The 18,790-nt window shown below is 43.2% G+C and overlaps 1 protein-coding gene across 1 annotated transcript in view; it reads right to left on the reverse strand.

Moving 5' to 3' along the window:
* The window catches only part of Dstn (destrin, actin depolymerizing factor), a 25,761-nt gene extending 11,154 nt beyond the window's left edge, over nt 1-14,607 (reverse strand). Inside the window, exon 1 of the mRNA XM_060383149.1 lies at nt 14,345-14,607. Within this exon, the coding sequence (XP_060239132.1) occupies nt 14,345-14,347 (3 nt within the window). The 5' untranslated portion in view covers nt 14,348-14,607. The remainder of the gene's footprint in view (nt 1-14,344) is intronic.
* Nucleotides 14,608-18,790: the final 4,183 nt, after the last annotated feature.

An 18,790-nucleotide genomic window follows, 5' to 3' on the forward strand; every position in this document is an offset into this window, starting at 1 on the left:
CAATGCTAAGAAAGTCATGGATCTTGAGGGAGAATATGTAACTACCACTTTATTAAATCAGCACAATCCCAACCTTCACTCTAAGGAAAATCCTCTTTGCAAAAGACAAGAGACCATTACAGCAATCCACAACTAATCAAAATGCAGAGCTGTAGCTGGGTCCCAATAGAGACATCTACAAAATACTCCTGTACCTACGGCTCAGGGAACACTGCAGAAGACGGAATGAAAAAACTGTAGAGCCAAAGGATCGGGGCCTTTGCTACGAGATTTTTGTCTCCTAGTCATGTCAGAGGCTACATCCAAAGTCTCACCAACATGACTGCTTAAATGTGAGCTGAACAAGGATGACACCAACTGACTGGCAAAACTGGATGAGGAAAAGCCCAGGAGACCCTGACCCTACACAAACAACTACTAGAAACAGGAAAGCTGGGAGCGGGAGAGGTGCTCTTCCCAGCAAATATCACACCAATTGGTTGTCCAGTGCCAAACAGCTCGGCAAATACACATACAAGTAACATTATACAGACTGTGCAAGTTACATTTATGAATATATATGTACATGCATGTAATAACAATGAAAAGAGGCCATGAATTTGAAAGACAACAGGGAGGGGTACATGGGATGGTTTGGGGGGGGAAGAAAGGGAAGGGGGAAATGTTGTAATTATATTATAGTATCAAAAATAAAAGGTTCATTTACCACTTTAGGGAGCTATCACCCACAATGAAGAAAGCTGTGGTGGCAGGTGAAGAAAGATGCTCCCCCCTAAAACCTGTCCCTTCCAGCAGGTGTCAGTCATGAAACCCAGCAGGATTCTTCCCTCTCCAGGGAAACTGAAAATACCCAGAGGCACTAAGTACAGTACAGAGTATGCCTTTGCTTTTAAGATGTCTGGGAAAAAGGGGGAAGAGGGTCTGAAGAGATGGCTCGGGGTTAAGAGCACTGTCTGCTCTTCCAGAGGTCCCAAGTTCAATTTCCAGCACCCACATGGCGGCTCATAACTATCTATAATGAGACCTGGTGCCTTCTTCTGGTGTGCAGGTGTGTATGCAGGCAGAACACTGAATACATAATAAATAAACTTAAAAAAAATGCCTGGCCAAGGAACTAAGATAGCTAACTCAAGCTTCTGTTCCACTTGTCAAGCGACAGGCCCGCGCATTCTGGCTGCGCCACTGCCCGCCCTGACGGCTCCCCAGCTCCCTCCTAGGGCTGTCACACCACACTCCAGGTGCAGTTACTGCATCAGACACCAGTGATGGAGAAAATGTTTCAAACTAACTCTGCTTTACTGCTTCATTTGAGAAAGCCGAGTGAGGCAGGCATGGTGGCGCCATTCCTTAACCGTGGCACTCAGAAGGCAGTGACAGCTGTATCTGAGTCTGAGGTCAGCCTGAGTCCCAGGACAGCCAGGGCTACACTGAGAAACCACCTGAAAACCTAAAAATTAATTAATTAAAAAACAAATATTAAAAAAAGAAAAAGTCAAGTGGAAAGTAAACTTAGCAACCATTTTCAACCATAAAAATCCTATCATTTCAGAACTCAGCTCAATGTTGTGGGGTGACCTATGCAGCAGACCAAACGGCAGTTTTCCTGCTCATGCGCTGTTTAATGAGTCCCAACTAGCTTCTTGGAGGGTGGGGGCAGAGGTTCAACCTCAAAGCTCTGGGAGCCAAAGCCCAAGTTGACAAAAACAAAGGAAAAACTTCACTAGGCACACATGCCACAAGTCTTACAAGACTGCCCGTGGATTTTCTACCCCCAAGGGACAGGCAGGAGGTGAGAAGTGTAAGACTGGAGGAACAGCAGGAATTTTATAAAAACTTCTTTTGGGGAATCCCCACACCTCCTCTTTGAGACAGTGTTTCACTATGTAACTCTCTATCATGTAACTAAGCTGGCTTCCAACTCTCAGAGATCCACCTGCCTCTGCCTCACTTGTGCTGGGATTAAAGGTGTGCACCACCACACCCCCTTCTTTAAAAAAAAAAAAGTGGGCTGAAGTGATGGCTCAGAGGTTAAGAGCACTGTGTGTTCTTCCACAGGTTCTGAGTTCAATTCCCAGCAACCACATGGTGGCTCACAACCATCTATAATGATATCTGGTGCCCTGCTCTGATGTTAAGGCATACATGCATATATTGCATATATAATAAATAAATAAGTAATTTTTTTAAAAGTGTAAAACACATACACATACACACACACTTGCGCATTCACACACAGTTGAACATCAGCAGGAGAAGTAAAAGCGACTTAGGGACGGTAAGAACACTGGGAAACAAGTTATGGGCATGACTGTTCTCCTCCAGTGACCTCCAATTTCCTTTAGAATAAGATCTAGACCCAGCGCAGGACTTGAAGAAGCTTTATGCGCTACCTCTCTAGCATCCTTTCCCACCTCGTGCTGGCACGGACTCTCATTCCGGTTTACACACAGTTAAGCATCCCTGGAGAGCTCACACACTCTTGTGGTGCTCTAGGTTTCTCCTCTCTTCTGGCTGCCCTCATTCAGGGTCACTCAGCGTCTCCTCGGGGAAGGCAGCTCTTGGCCCTTCAGTCATCAGCTCTAATCAAAATCTGCATCTGGTCCTCCACATACTTACGAAGACTACAGTGATTTATATTATCCTGATTATCTGTTGGTTGACTCCTGCTCTCAACTTCTCCCTAAAAGAACAAGAGCTCTTGCTTGGTGATTTTTAATTTGTTACTTTGTTTTTGTTTAGGCCTTGCCAGGATCAGACTCACAGCCCTGCACATGCAAAAGGCATTCTACCCCATGCCTCCAGTCCCACCCTCCAGGGGTCTCCATCACTGCACTCTGCCCTCATATCTTTACCATTCTCCACCCACCAGCTGGAACTGTGATACTACCAACTAGATGATTACTTAACCAATAAAAGTTTAACAGTATTTTTTATCTTGAAATTTGTAAATATGTATTTTTTAGTTTTAAAAAACTTCCTAATGTGTGGGCATCATATTTCACATAAATTTCAGGATAAATGTAAGATATAAATATACAGACTAATCAATATTCAAGAGTATACTAAGAAATCAATATTCCACAAAACACATTTAAAAGTTCGTGTGACCTAAATTGTTACTACAGGTCCATTTGATCCTGCAGATGAAAATATTTTAAAGACATAACCTAAAACAAGGTATCTACAAGTTTTGCCATGTAGAGAGAATGTCTCGTGGATTTCCTTGCTAAAATTTGAAAAAGCATCTTTGCATCATCATTGTGAAGATGGAAAAGCAAAAAATATTCCCTGTAAAATCAGGAATAAGATAAGGACACTGATTTTACAACATTCCTACCCCAGAATTTGAAGTCTTACCCAAAGAAGCATAGCAAGACAAAGAACTAAAGGATATCCAAAGAAGAGAGGAGAAAAGCACATTCTGTTTGCAACAAAATGATTCTCTATATAAAAGTCTGACTATCAAACTGAAAAAAATTCAGTAAGTTGCAATATATATATAAAAAAATCAACATACAAAAATAGTAGCATTTTAATATGTCAATAGTAAACCAAGCAGAGAAAAGAAAATCCAGAAGGCAATCCCCACTGCCATAAAAATATACACATGTAGCCCAAAAGAACAGACAGAGAACCTAGAGATAACTCCATAATCTATAGCTAATCACTGATAAAAACCTACACTATAGCAAGGGCAGAGTCTTTAATGAACGATGCTGGAAAATTTGGAAATTCATACACAAAACAATAAACTAGACCCTAACTCTCATCATATGAAAATCAAGTCAAAGTGGATCAAAGACCTAACATGAACCCCATCCTCCTCGTCCCTCCCAGACACAGGGGTGACTTTCAAGACACTGAATTGCTTTTGGATATGGTTCCCAGAGCACAGGCAACAAAAGCAGAAACAGGCAAATGGGGTTTTAATCAAATCAATTAGTTTCTGTACAACAAAAGATACAAGAATGAAGAGACAAGCTACAGAGTAGGAAAAAATATTAGTAAACTATTCATCTAACAAGGGATGAATACGAGTATCCAGAAGAAACAAGAGACCAAACAGAAAAATAACAATAATCTGATTTAAAGAGTGTGTGTGTGAACAGACCTTTCTCAAAGGATAAATGACCAAATATATGAAGAAAAAAAAAATATCAGGATTAGTGGAAGGGAAATGCAAAGCAAACCCTAACCAAGCACCACCATTACACTCCTGTTAGGAAATAGCAACATCAAGAATCTAAACACAGGGGGCTGGAGAGTTGGCTCAGAGGTTAAGAGTGGTTCTGCTAACTGCTCGTCCAGAGGTCCTGAGTTCAATTCCCAGCAACCACATGGTGACTCATAACCATCTATAATGAGATCTGGTGCCCTCCTCTGGCAGGCAAGCAAAATACTGTATACATAATAGATTAACAAGTAAATCTTAAAAAAAAAAAAAGAATCTGAATCTCTCCATACTGGTAAAGATACAGAAAAAGGTGAACTGTCACATATATCATTGGTGGAACTTCTACAGCATTATGGAAATTATTATGGAGGTTCCACAGAACACTAAACACAGAACTCCCACAATCCAGATATTTCACTAATAATATACAAATCAAATCAGCCTAGCAGAGAGTTGTCTGGTAAACCCCCATGTCTACCCAACACTAGTCACAAAAACAAGATTGGAAACCAGCCAAGGGCTTGCCCACCCCTGCCACCACTCCCCCACTCCACCCTTTTCAGAGCTGCTCACACTCTTCCCCCTTCACCTCCTAAATGAGGGAATTACTAATTTGTGCCATCACACCTGGCATTATTTGCCCCTTTTAAATCACATCATTTGGAACTTTGCTCCTAAGTTAATATATTCTGAACACTACTCTCTTGTTGGATGAATAACTGGCAAGTATTCTTTCCTGGTTTTCAGGTTATCAATTCACCCTGTTGTTGCTGCAGTATAGATCACTCAAATTTATTTTGACTTGGTAATTTCACAAATCAGACACTATTTTTGAAGAAACAATGTGGCTGCATAAAAGTATAAGCACAAGATGACATTTCCTAAAATAATGAACTTAAACTTAACATGAATCAGTGTTATCGTGTGGACCATTAACAACTAACATAGTGAAATAGCGGAGGCATGAGTAGCTCCCCCCCTTTTAAGAACTGAGAAACTGAAGGCACTGTCCATCTACGCATAGTTCAATGGCTCTTAGGAGGTGGGGATCAGTAGGAGAAAACAGGTTAGACCCTGGACATTGTTCTTTGATCTCTGCTTCCTGGCAGCCCTGGGACAAGCAGCTTTCCCCCACAGTGCATTTCCATCATGGTGCTTTTGTCCTGCCACAGCCACGTCTAAAGCTGTGGGGGCAGGCAGTCACAGACAGACACCATTAGCAAAAAGTAAAACTTTTTTTTCCTTTAAACTACTAACTCTATTTTTTCACAGCATTGAAAGTGGACATATTACTTTTCTCCTTGTTTGCAGAATTTTAGCCAGGCAAGCCTTTCTGTCCTAGAACAGACCAAGCTCATTCTCTTCTCAAGGTCCCTTGATGAGTTCTCCTGCCTGTTAAACTCCTTACACAACTCCATCTTGCCTGGGACCAGCTAGGCAGAAATCTTCCTTTTTCAAATTAAGTGGTTTGGCTTTTTCTATTCATCTAGCAAGAAATGAAAAGTAATAAAACTGAGGAACAAAACAACCAACCTAAGACCACACAGAAAGAGGCAAAGCCTCTTCAAAACCATTCTTTAACTGGTATGTTGGCTCAAGTGGAAGTGGTAACACCTGAATCACTCTAAAGATGGCAGGAGACAAGATAACACAACGCCAGATACATAGTTAACACTTCAGAGTTACTTTATTCTTTCAAGTATTAGGCCTTTAAGCTCTTTTCTATGACAAGAAGTCCAATAAGTAAATATTATCCAATTTCACTTCACAAAAGAGGAGTTTCTGTATGCCAGAATCATTTAAACTGCTACCTAGCAAGACCTGCCTCATCTATCTCTAAGGATTTTCATAAAAAGATTCAAATTGAATTATAATGTGTATGCAAAAGTGAGGTCCTATTCAATTGTTTCAGTGCTTTAAACCTCAGTTTCCAATGCATTTTTTAAAAAGTGAAAGCAGAGGTATAAAATTAAAATATTTCACCTCTATAGGAACTTGTTTGTCAAAATTAAGAAAATCCTCTTAATCACTTATTTATTATAATTCAGCAACATCTATGTAAGCTACTATGAGAAAGGGACTGTATTGTTTAGATGCACAGCTTCATCAAATTGGTATTACCTGCTTTACAAAACATCTTTTATGTATTATAAAAGAAACTGATTGCCTGGAGAGATGTGTCATCAATTAAGAGTGCTTACTGCTCTTGGACTGAACCCACATAGTGGCTGTTAACCATTTGTTACTCTAATTCCAGGGATCCACCACTCTCTTTTGGTCTTTGGGGTTTCCTGCATGCACACGGTACATATAAATTCACACAGGCACAAGCACACACATACACACATAAAAAATAAACAAGCTGACATCTTAGCACTGCTTCTTACACATGCGCAGAAGTGCCTAAATCCAGTGTCAGTAGTATTCAAGCAAACATCTCACCACAAATTGAACAAACCAATCTGAATAAACCAAAAGGGCCACCTCTAACCATATACAGTTTAGTGACACCTTGAAATGTGGCTAAGGAATGGTTTTTCTTAAAGTTTATTTCATTTTAATTAACAATTTTAAAATTCTAAGTTCCATTGCTAATAAATTTGTTAAGGGGCAACCTGGGTGTATGAACCTACTTTTTAAACTACAGTCATGGTACCTGAACAGAAGTCAAATATGCCCTATGAATACTTAGATGCTTGACAGGAGCCCAGGAGGAACTTAGCTTCAGGCTGGCCTAGAACTCAAGATCATCTGGTCTCTGTCTCCACCTCCAGAGTGCTAGGATAAAGGTGCACAACATCAAGCATGACTGAGACGTACTTTAGTGTGAAATATATACAGATTTCAAACAATGCAAACATGGAAAACTTACTGATTTTTCTACCAGTCGAATGCTGATACAATATTTTAGATAAGGCTAGGGTGGCTTAGTAGAGTGACTGTTGGGCACACACAAGGCCCTGGGTTGGCACCTAGTGCCATAAGTAAGTAATTATAGTAGTTTAAAATTTTACCTTTGCTGTTTGCTTAATTTTTAAGGAGGACTGGGAAATTATATGTGTGTGTGTGTGTGTGTGTGTGTGTACATACACATACATTCCTGTAACAAAATTCACAACTTAAGAAGTCCCCAAAGCTCAATGACTTAAAGATCTGCATAAAATCAAGACGGCTCAGTCTTATCTGTCAGTCTCAGCTCTATAGCCATTGAGAATGCAACCAAATGCATTTTATTAAAATTAAATGACAATGACATTTTAAAAAGATTTATTTATGTATACAATGTTCTGTCTTCATGTACACCTACACACCAGAAGAGGGCACCAGATCTCATTATAGATGGTTGTAAGCCACCATGTGGTCACTGGGAATTGAACTCAGGACCTCTGGAAGAACAGCCAGTGCTCTTAACCTCTGAGCCATCTCTCCAGCTGCCCCCCCCCCCCCGTTTTTTCTGTGATAAGGTTAAAAGAGGTACAACCTAGTTGGGCACAGTGGCAATGCATATAATCCCAGCACTCAGAGCAAGCAGATCACTGTGATTTAAAGGCCAGCCTGGTCTACAAAGTTCAGGACAGCCAAGGCTACACAGAGAAACACTGTCTCAAAAAACCCAAAAAGACAAACACCCTGTAACATGATATACAAATGTTGAAAGGATTAAAGTCTTCCTTTGATGGGATCCAAGGGCAAACACTGTCACTAGTGTTCCTGCTGCAGCAGGAAGTGAAGTCTCCACCTCCCAGCTGCTCTATAGCTGAGGAGGTCTAGACTTTTACACACCTTCAACTAGATGTTAAATTCACTTTACTTGTTTTTATTACTGAAACTGAATTCTTACGTTTGGACTTAACACAGGAAATTAAGGAATCCAGTTAGCAGCATGTAAGCATGTTTAGCGGCAACGTCAGCCACTAAAAGATTAGTTTGGTATTAGAGTTACCAATCACTCGGATTAAAAGCTGGATTCAGTGGGGTCCTTGTACAGCAGATTCTGATGCATGTAACTAGATTTGTTCAAAGTATTACTGGGCTGAATAAACCTGATAGAGTTTTCTAACTCTACCCCTTTCACAGCAAAATGTTAAGATAAAAAAAAAAAAAGAGCAAATAGCTCAGAAGCATAATTCCAAGTGAAAACCTCTCACTGTAACAGCACTAGGAAGCAAGACTATAAAGAAACATAAAACAAAAGCAAAAACATCCTACTGTGAGATACAAGCCTTTCAATATGATTTCATCAACAATCTAAAAGGGAAGAGGCTCATGATATTTTAATAATCTCATGTTTTATGTTCTGTGGTTTGCACACCATGGACAGCCAGCAAACTGTACACCGAGCGGATCTGGCTGAATCACTCAGAACAAGGCCTAGAGTACACTTAGCAGACAAAAACAATGCATTTATATATACAAGTCAGCTTCCCAAGGCCCAGAGACTTTCAAATGTCAAGAATTCTATGCTCCATCTCAAACATTGTTCTGAAAGAAGTTTCAGTAGTATAAAGACACAAACACTGCAGGCCCTTTAGGCTGTTAAGCACTAATTCTATTTGTGGACAACAGTTGCGATGTGCCTGTGGAAGTGGCATATCTATGCAATCCCACACTAGCGTGGATGCGGGCTAAAGACCAGCCTGGGCTAGTTATACACAATAGACACATATCCTGTGAGACAGAGGAGAATGAGTTTGTTTTGCATGGTGGTTTTTAAGTGGGCTTTGTTCAATTCACAACAAATTTAGGTAGAAAATAGAGTTTCTGTAAATTCTCTGGGTCTTTGCTTTATTTATTTTAAACAAATTTAGGTAGAAAATAGAGTTTCTGTAAATTCTCTGGGTCTTTGCTTTATTTATTTTACAATTTATGCGTATGGGTGTGTGCTTGCTTGTCTCTATGTGCCACCATGTGTGTGCAGTGCCTGTGGAGGCCAGAAGAGGGCATGGGGTCCCCTGAAACTGGAGTTCTAGGTGGCTGTGTGCCACCCAATGAGGGCGCTGGGAACTCAACCTGGGTCCTCTGTAAGCACAGCAAGTACTCTTCATTACTAAGCTACCTCTCTGTTTTTAACATTCTGGCTAATGAATTGCCCAGGATAAAGAGACACGGGTAGAATGGAGAGTAATCTCTGTAGCCCCTGGCTATGGGAACTATCCTCAATCAGTCTACAGTCCACCTACCATTCCAGAAGCCTGAAAATGACAGGTGAAATAAGGAGGTAGCATTCCTCTTCTGCAATTTAGCACCTTAAGATGCCTAGAAAGGCACAACGTGGAGTAATTTAAGTCTACAGTATCAGGATCCAGCAATGATTGGAAATCATGTTCTTGCTGATTTTTCTTCTTCCTGTGTGTGTGTGTGTGTGTGTGAGTGCTTGATTACATAGCTCTAAAGTCATCGCAGAGGAAGTCAGGTTCACAGGTGTATCACATATATGAGGCTTTGGGGTCTATGCCCAGCCTCAAACAACAAAAAATCCAAAAACCGCAATATATAAAAATGCACTCAATTCACTTCTAATAAACATAGAAACCATTTTCTACATTATTAGATAGGGAAGGGATACAAGGCTCATGTGAGGTAAAAAACAAATAGAAAAGAGGCTGTGTCAGTTTTCACCAACTGAGAGTCAAGTGCTCAAGCATATGGTTTGAGGGACATCTTTTATTTAAGCCACCAAAGACTACAGATGAGATACAAAGTAAAACATGCCAGCAGGAAGTAAAAATATGCATGCCCTCCACCCACAGGGCTCGGTATTCATGCCAAAAGACACACACAGCTACTAGACAGCTAACATGTACTAATGTGTACAGAAACCAACTGTGGTGGAAAGTTTAAACAGATAAACCAACTGGAGCAATGTTCACTAACAGAGAAATGAATACACTTGTACAGTTTTATAGTGGAATAATATTCACTCCAACACCCTGAGCTGGTGAGATGGCTCAGAGTAAAGGCATTTGCCCGCAAGCCTGAAACCCTGAGTTCACTGCCTAGGAGCTACATGCTAGAAGGAGAAAACCAACTCCACCAAGTTGTTCTCTGACTCCTGCAAGCATTTGTAAATAACACAAGAAATTACGTAAATGTCAGCCAGCTGGTGGTGGCACACGTCTTTAATACCGGCATTTGGGGCAAGGTCAGGCGGATCTCTGAGTTCCAGGCCAGCCTGGTCTACAGAGCAAGTTCCAGGAGAGCCAGGGCCATGCACAGAACCCCTGTCTCAAGCACCTGTCCCCCAAATTAAGTAAATGTAATAAAAACCAACACCCTCCCCAAAAGAACTAAAAAAAAAAAAAAAAAAAAAAAAGGCTGAAAGGAGCTAGGCAAAGTATAGCATTCATATATATATATATATATATATATACGCACACACATTACTGAAGAATGAATGGCAAATGTATACATGTACAACCACAATCATAAAAGTAAGGGTACTGGAGAAAAGGCTCAGCCAGCAGTTAAGAGCATTTATCACTCTTATAAAGACCTGCAAACAATCCCACACAGCAACTCACAACTATCTGTAAGTCCAGTGCTAAGGGATATGACACCCTCTTCTGACCTCCATGGGCACTGCACACACATGGCACACAGACATACATGGAGGTGAAACAACCACATACATAAAAAAATTAAAAAGAAAAACCATAAAAGTGTCAAAGAATTAAATCTATCAACTGAGGTGACTACGGTGAAATGGCCCTGCACCTGCACCTTTGGAAAGCAGGGGTAGCTGGGAAGTCCACATCATTCTATTCTGGGAAGGCAGGATTTTTAATCCCAGCACCTGGAAGGTAGAGGTAGGCCTATCTCTCTAGGGATGAGGGCAGCCTGTGCTAGCAGTGAGACCACTGAAATTGTAGAAACAGGAAAGAGGAGAGGATGCACACAGATTTTCCCTTCCTGCCAGAATGTTCTACTGTGTATCTCATCTATAGCCTACTGTACCTTCTCTGACAAGAGAGACCTGTTCGTATCCTTTCTTAAGACTTCCTGGGTTACCTGCCTCAGTTCCCGTTTTCTTGGAGACATTTCTCCATCATGAACCTTCTATGAATTTGTAACATCCTAAACGAAACCATTTCCTTAACGAGCCAGCACCGTAAGATCTTTGAGTCAGGTTGGGACCCTATAGGGCGGGAGGAGACCCGATAGGAAGATGTACATTTAGCTGCAGTGACAACAGCCAAAATTGACCCCCAAAGTTGTTATTTTTCTTTTGAAAAGAGGATTATTATTCTGCACACCACTTTACTACTTAAAATGCTTCAAAATTAAGAACAGTAAAGATCAATGTGAATAAGAAAAAGTAATTTGTAGGTGGCAATCTCTCCTTTAAGGCAGTGTGGTTCTCAGCTTTCCTCATGCTTCCTTTAATACAGCTCCTCATGTTTTGGTGACCCTCAATCTTAGAAATTTTTGTTGTTACTTCAAAACTGTAATTTTTAATCATATCTGATATGCAAGCCCTATGAAAGGATCGTCTGACCTAAAACTGCTGCCTTACAATACGCTTTCTCATGTTAATCACAGCACTTGGGAGACAGGCAGGCAGGTCTGAGTTTGAGGCCAACCTGATCTGTAGAGCAAGTTCCAGGGCAGGCAGGGCTGCACACAAAAAACAAACAAACAAAAAACAGTCTCAGAAAACAAACAAACAAACGTTCGTCCAACTTATTTAGCTGGATTGTTAAAAGTGTTTTTCCTAATCACCAAGTGGCAGAATGTATTTGTAATCCAGGTCACGGCAATTAGCTCAGGGTGTTGGAGCAGCGCTCCACATACAGCAAATGAAGGCTTACATTATCACAGATTCCTAACTCTATTTCCAGGCAAAACTATACCCCTACTTTCCAGAGAGCCATAAAACTATGCTGCAAATGCATTCCTTGGTTAAGGAAAAGACTAGCCAAATCTACATGTGATGTGTGAGGCCATACTCAACAGAACTGAGCAAATAAACCTAGGAATTTTATAGTGGACCGGTAAATAATCTTTGCACATATGACACACCCAGTACACACCCAGAAATTTTATTCAACATGTGCAAACAGAAGGTACTTTTCCCCCTGTGAGGAAGGGCTTTGATAGAGACATTTATAGTGATATTTTGTAGTGAGACATTTGAAAAACGACATCTCATTTTTCTAATTTCAACTTGCTTCATTCCAACTGCTTCTAGAAGACTTAATGAGTACCAGGAAGTAATTCTTCCAATTTAAAGCAAACACACATGCAATTAAAACTTTACTTTCCCTACTCCCACCCTAAAAAGAGGAAAAGGGGTGGGGGAGCTGAACATAGTAGGAAGGAGGCTAAGAGAGTAGGCTAGGCTACCCTGGAACACAGCAAGACCCCAACTCAAAAATAAAAACACAGAAGCCAGTGTAGTTTTTAACACCTGTAATCCTAGCACCTGGAGGCTCAGTCAGGCTTGCCTCAAGTTCAAGTCCAGCCTAGGCTTCACAGTGAGCGTTCCATGTGGTTCCAGATTACAGAGTGAGACTTGCCTCAGAAAAGAAAGCCAGGCAGCTCACCAAGTTTCAAACACAGAAAGTACTGGAATCTGGGATATTAAAGGAGAAACTGTCTCTCTAATATTCTCTAACAGCTGGACTGGATGGAGCTCTGTGCTTACAAAACCAAATATAGTAAAAGTCTGTGTTCTGAATTCTTCATTCTTAAAACACATCCAGAACAGGTAAAATGTCTCAGCACTTGCCAGGCAAGTCTGACAACCTGAGTTCAATTCCCAGAGCCCACAGTGAAAGAAGTGACTCGGCAAAGCACTATGGCACTCCTGCACCCACATCCTCAGACCATAATACATTATTAGTTCTTGGATGTAGGAATGAACCCACCTTTAGTTTTTATTTCTCTCTCCTTCAAGTACCAGGAAATACAACAGACCCTTCTTTCGTTTTATTTGAATCTACACAGGACAGTTAAGCTTTAAAACTAAGCATTTACACAGTTAAAATGTTTGGCCCTGTTTTAAATATAAAGTTTGTGTTCTCGGCTAAAAGATTGTACATCAGCAGAGCGAAGAGGAGACACCAATCCACTTCACAGCACTTCATTACACTGTTAAAATTAACTCAAAGCCTTTAGATTCTTTACTTCATTTAAAACTTCAAGAGGTTCAAAAGACTTCAGGGACTGATCTATCTGTAGCTCAAGGCGTTAGACCTAAACAAGACTTAATATCAAGACACTATTAAGCAAGGAAACTATCCACTTAATCTAGTGAGCCAGCCTGCACCGGCGAGCCAGTTGGTACAGTCTAAGGAAAAACCAAAGTTGTTATTCCGTGAAAACATTCTGTAGACAGATAAGTGGGCACCAACTGCTTCCAGGCGCACAGATGTAGCAACAGGAGAGTATTTCTAGCAGTGTGGCAAGGCCTTGCCAGCAAATGATTGACCAAAAATGGTAACAGTGTGCAGACTACAGTGACAAAACGTTCTACCTGATCGCCCAGTTGAGATTCTGTTTTACAGCACATTTGAGTAACAGTTTAGAGGTAGAAGAGTTTGTAGATTAAACAAAATCTCTACCATCTCAATACAACGAACGTTTCTCTTTTTAAAGTCCTGCAGTAATTAAAAGGTCTTTCTGAAAGCTTTTAAACTTGCATCAGGAAAGCAAAACCATGTCCACCCCGGCATCCAAAGTTGTTGTAAAGACACGTTCTCAGGTCAAGGCAAATTTCTGGCTCTGGACAGACAGACCCGGCAGGGAAGGGTTAAAATAGACACTGCCAAGCTTGACAAGCCCGACGAGAGTGCCACTGAAGCTGATTGCCAGATACGACAAACAAAGCCACGGCAAGGCCACCCGGTTCTTAATCACGCTCGTTAGCAATCACCCCGCCCTCTAGGGTGTTCAGTAGATCCTTCTTTTCCTGCTCCGGAGAAAGGGCTGGAAAGGCTCTTGGGTCACTGAGCTGGCCTTAGGGAAAGCCGCGCCCACCGGACGGTCGCCGGGTTCCGCGGCCCACCCCGGGGAGCTGCAGACCTCTGGCTCGAAGGCAGCGAGGCCGGGCGGAAGACGATCCCGGGCAGCGGCCTGGGGCGGCGGGGGCACGGCGCGGCCCGGGAGCTGCCGTGGAGCCGTGGGCCGCGGCCCCGCCCTCGGCGCACGCCCGAGCTGCGGGTCACTCACCATGTTCGCTGCGGCGGACTTCGGGGCGAGAGCTACGAGCCTAGCAGCCAAGTACAGGGAGCTTCCACCTCGCGGAAGAAGGACCAAAAGAACGAGCGCAGGGCGGACGCGACAGCTCGGCCTTATTAAGGGCGGGCGCGCGTTGCGGGCCGACTGCGGCTGCGCGCGCCACGCTCCTCCCGCCGTTGCTACGCAACAGGACGGCCTCCCCGGCCCGGCCCCACCCAGGAGGCCCGGCCGTCTGCAGACCGCTGGGAACCTCACTCTGGCTGAGTCCGGGGAGCGCCCGAGTCTCCGCCCCCCACCCCGCCCTGAGGAGCGAGCGGCTGCTTCCCGGTGAAGGGCAGGCGCAGAACGCGCCAGGGTGGCTGGCCCCGCCCCGGGGCGGGACCACGGACGCCCCGCCCACCGCGCGGCTGTTGCCCATACATGGAAGTCGCCACCTGGCCAGGTGTGCGCGCCGGCGGGGGCGGGGCCAGAGCGGGGTGGGCGGGGCGAGCGCCGGCGGGCGGCCGGAGCTCTGTTGGGCCCGGAGAACCCGCTGACAGTCGTCCCGGACCGCAACCCGCATTTTTTTACCTACTTTGGTGCTGTTCCCACCACCCTGTCCTGATTGGCCAGCCCGGCACGTCGGGCCGTCGCGTGAGAGGAAAAAATCTGCACATTTTTCCCCCTTCCCGAGGCGAGCGCGGCTGCAGAAAGTGCTGTGAGTCAGCGCTGGTCTCAGGACTGCAGAGCCGGAGGGATTGGTTTATCTTCCGGGCGGGCTGCGAGGAGGCCGCGGGCGCGTGGGGGCCGCCGCGTGGCCGGGGGTTTCTCTTCGGGGAGCTGTGTTTTCCTGAAGGGCGGTTGCACGGAAATACTGCAGTCCTGGCGTGGGTTTCTCAGCGTGTCTTTGTGCTGAATAACAGGAACTCGCCAGTCACGGGGTGGGATGACAGCACCACGACCTATACCAAAACTTTTAGTTCTCTCGAGAGAAGGCTTCTGGGTAGGATGGTCGTTGTTTCTGTTTCCTGGGTGTTATATAAAATCTACCCTAGGTCGCTTTTGTTCTGCCTACGTAGCAAAACGCGATTCCTATTAGGTCTCTCTCCTTTTCTTTCTCGGAAAAAAAAAAAAGTAAATAAATAAAAGGCAAGTCGTGGCAATTCCAAGCCTTTACCGTTTGCGATAGGGTGTTTGGCAGACTGCAGCAGTGGCTCAGAATCACGTGGAGAGCTTATTGTCAGTTCTGGCAGAATGTAACCTAAGAACTTGTATTTTTTTTTTTTTTAATTGATGCTGTACTTTTTCACTTTGCATCCTGATCGCAGCTCCCTTCCTCCTCTCCTTCCGCTCCCGCCCTCCCATCCTCTTGCCCCTTTCTCCCACTGCCCTAAGAATCTGTGTTTTTAACCAGCCTTTGGTGTTACTAGTTGGGGACCCACACTGAAGAGAAAGAACCTACATCCAGCTGCAGCCTGAGCCTTTCTGGTTGGCTTTTTTGTTTTTCTGCCCTGGACCATGCCCCCCCCCCCCCCCCCCCCGCAATGAGCTTTCTTTCTAGTGCAGACTGGAAGCTGCTCATTTAAGGACGCTGTCTGCGTGTGTTTCATCCTCCACAGTGCTACCAGTTCTGTCCAAACACAGGAATGTAATCCTACCGCTCACTTGCTTAAGATTTCCTATGTCTTCAGAATCTTAAGCAAGTCTCTCTGGCTCCTCTGCCACAAGCCTCACCCTTCTCCTTTTGGGTCTGCACAATAACTGTGTCCTTATCACCTGCCAGGCTGAAACCTTTGGCAGTTTTCCAGGGAATCAGTTTCATGTCTTTCCATAACCTTACACTTTACTCGCCTTTATAAGCATCCAAGTCACCTGGAGAATGCTTGGAAAAGGCTCCAATAAAATCAACCATATCTGAGACCAGAGTCTGAGTCGTTTGTGCAGCTATGCCCATGCTAGAACAGTTATATTGACAACTACTGAAACCTAGTTCCCATGTGTTATGATAATATTTGGAAGTCTGTCTTTAGAAGATAACCAGGTTGTGAAGTCAGAGCTTGCCCAAATGAGAGTAAAGAAATGATTCCCTTAGGCAGTGGTGGCTCACACCTTTAATCCCAGCATTTGGGAGGCAGAGGCAGGCAGATCTCTGAAATCGAGGCCAGCCTAGTCCCAGTCTACAGAGCAAGTTCCAGGACAGCCAGAGCTACACAGAGAAACCCTGTCTTGAAAAGTTTTAAAGAAGAAGGAAGAGGAGTAGGAGGAAAGAAAGAAGACTCCTCATCAGATACTGAATCAACTGCTCCCTTGGTGATTCCAAGGCCACAGAACCAGGAGAAATCTCTGTTGTTAAACCACCCAGTTCATGGTATGTCAGTCTGTCTATCAACTTGGCAAGATTACAACACAGAAGAACTCAGTGAACAGGAAACAAGTGTGTTCTGTTTGTCTCATTTAGAGTTTTAGGTAATGACTGAATATTGATTTCATTTGAAGCCACTCATATGAGTAAGAGGAAGAATAGATTACACATTAGTGAGACCAGAGAGAGAAAACTCCTTTGCTAGGGGTCAGAACCCTATCAGAATCTAAGATAGAAAACTACTTTTACCTCTCTCCTATTCCCTTCTCATTTATATCTGTAGTCATTAACAATAATATTAATCATATGAGTAAAATGTGTGCTCTCACTAGGGAAGATTCGAACTGCAGGCAGAAGGCACCATAGGCACCTGCCCTCAGTGCCCTCAGAGTAAGTACTGGTGTGGATGCAGCCTCTGTCTCATATTGAGCCCCACCCTGTGTGTGTTTGATTTGCATCGGTGTTCTGATTAGTGGTTTTATGCTGGGTGTAAATGCTCTGCAACTTGCCTTATGCAACTAATGATTGCCTTGGTGACCTTTCCTTATCATTACCTGTAACTGCTATAAGCATGACTCTTCACTTATTGAATCTTCCCCCACTGATAGCCATCCAGTTGGCTCCTAGTATACCATCATCACCAGCAGTGTTCAGTGATCAGGCTGTACTGTTCCTTGTATATGTCTCAGAAAGGGCCAAATAAGGAAAGCTAATGTTTAGTTTATGGCTAAACCTAAGTCCACACTCTACAAAGTGTATGTGGAAGCAAGTGTGTAATTAGTGGTTTCCTTTTGCAGTATAAGACGACAACTTGGAGAGATGGTATTACGGGTGAATGAATGTAGATCGCTTGTTATCTTTTTTTAATGTTCCATAGTGCAAAGACTTCAAAGGCTAAGGATGTGGCTTAGTGGTAGGGCGCTTAACATTCATGAAACCCTGGATTCAATTCCTAGCATGTGAAAAAAATAGTGGTGTATGCCATTATTGAATCTTGGTTTGTGAAACATCCTTTACATATCAAAGAAGTACAGACAACTAATTCTGACTTGGTATATTGATTTGTTTTGCTGAGTATTTGCCTTTTCCCAGAGTCACCTAATAATCTAAAAATGGCTAGAACACCAGCTATCACTTTTATTTTCTTGGTGGAAAGAAGGAAGAAAAGAAGGAAAAAAGATCTCTTTTTTTCTTTTTAAAGAAACTTCCCAGAATTTCTGGTTTTCTCACCTTCACCAGAATTTCATCAATGAGATGTGTTGCCTGTGCCCTAGCCAGCAGTGTGCTCAGCTTAGAAACGGGCTTCACTAAGGCAGAAAGGAAAAATGGGTGTTGGGGGATAAGTAGAAGTGGCTGCCACAGGTAGATACTATGTCTGCCTTAAGGAAGTCCTTAAATGCCCAAGACTCAAACTTCAGGGCACATGAGTCACAAGTTGACTAATCTGCTATTTTATTAACATGACAAAGTATTTGATGCAAAAAAAAAAAGGTAGAAGGAAGTTGTAGAAAATATGTTGGATGTTATTTACTGAGCACGAAGAGATGATAGGGAGGGAGGAGGCTAGAGACAGAGAGACAGAGAACTAATTGGTAGTCCAGAAGATTGGCAGAACTACAGTTCTGGCGTTTCTTGATCTTTATGGGACAGTCAGTAAAAGTCACAAGGACACAAGAAACCAAAGTACATGGCTTGTTTGGTGACTCCCAACTTCATTACATTTTCTGGACAAATGCACATGGATATGGACCATCTCTTATCTCTTTAGCCCAGACAGCTTTGTTGAACTTGGTATCTATGCACACATCTGGGACCCCCATCTCCTTCACGGCAAATGTGGACATGTACTCGAGTGCCACAGGCACATGCTTCCTGATGCTCACTCTGACGGATGTGATTGTGAGTACTGATGTGTTCTCAAGTCTCCACCTCCTTGGTGGGCTAAACACCCCTTTTTATTTTTTTCTAATCACCCATCTTTGTGGGGCCATCTAAAATACCAGCAATAGGGGGGCTTCTGCTTGGCCCAAGTTGCAAAAGAAGGACACAAGGGATTGTCACTGCTGTGATTTTTATGAAAAACAAACACTAAACCT

This window comes from Meriones unguiculatus, chromosome 4 (genome assembly GCF_030254825.1).
Source record: "Meriones unguiculatus strain TT.TT164.6M chromosome 4, Bangor_MerUng_6.1, whole genome shotgun sequence".
Taxonomy (NCBI): domain Eukaryota; kingdom Metazoa; phylum Chordata; class Mammalia; order Rodentia; family Muridae; genus Meriones; species Meriones unguiculatus.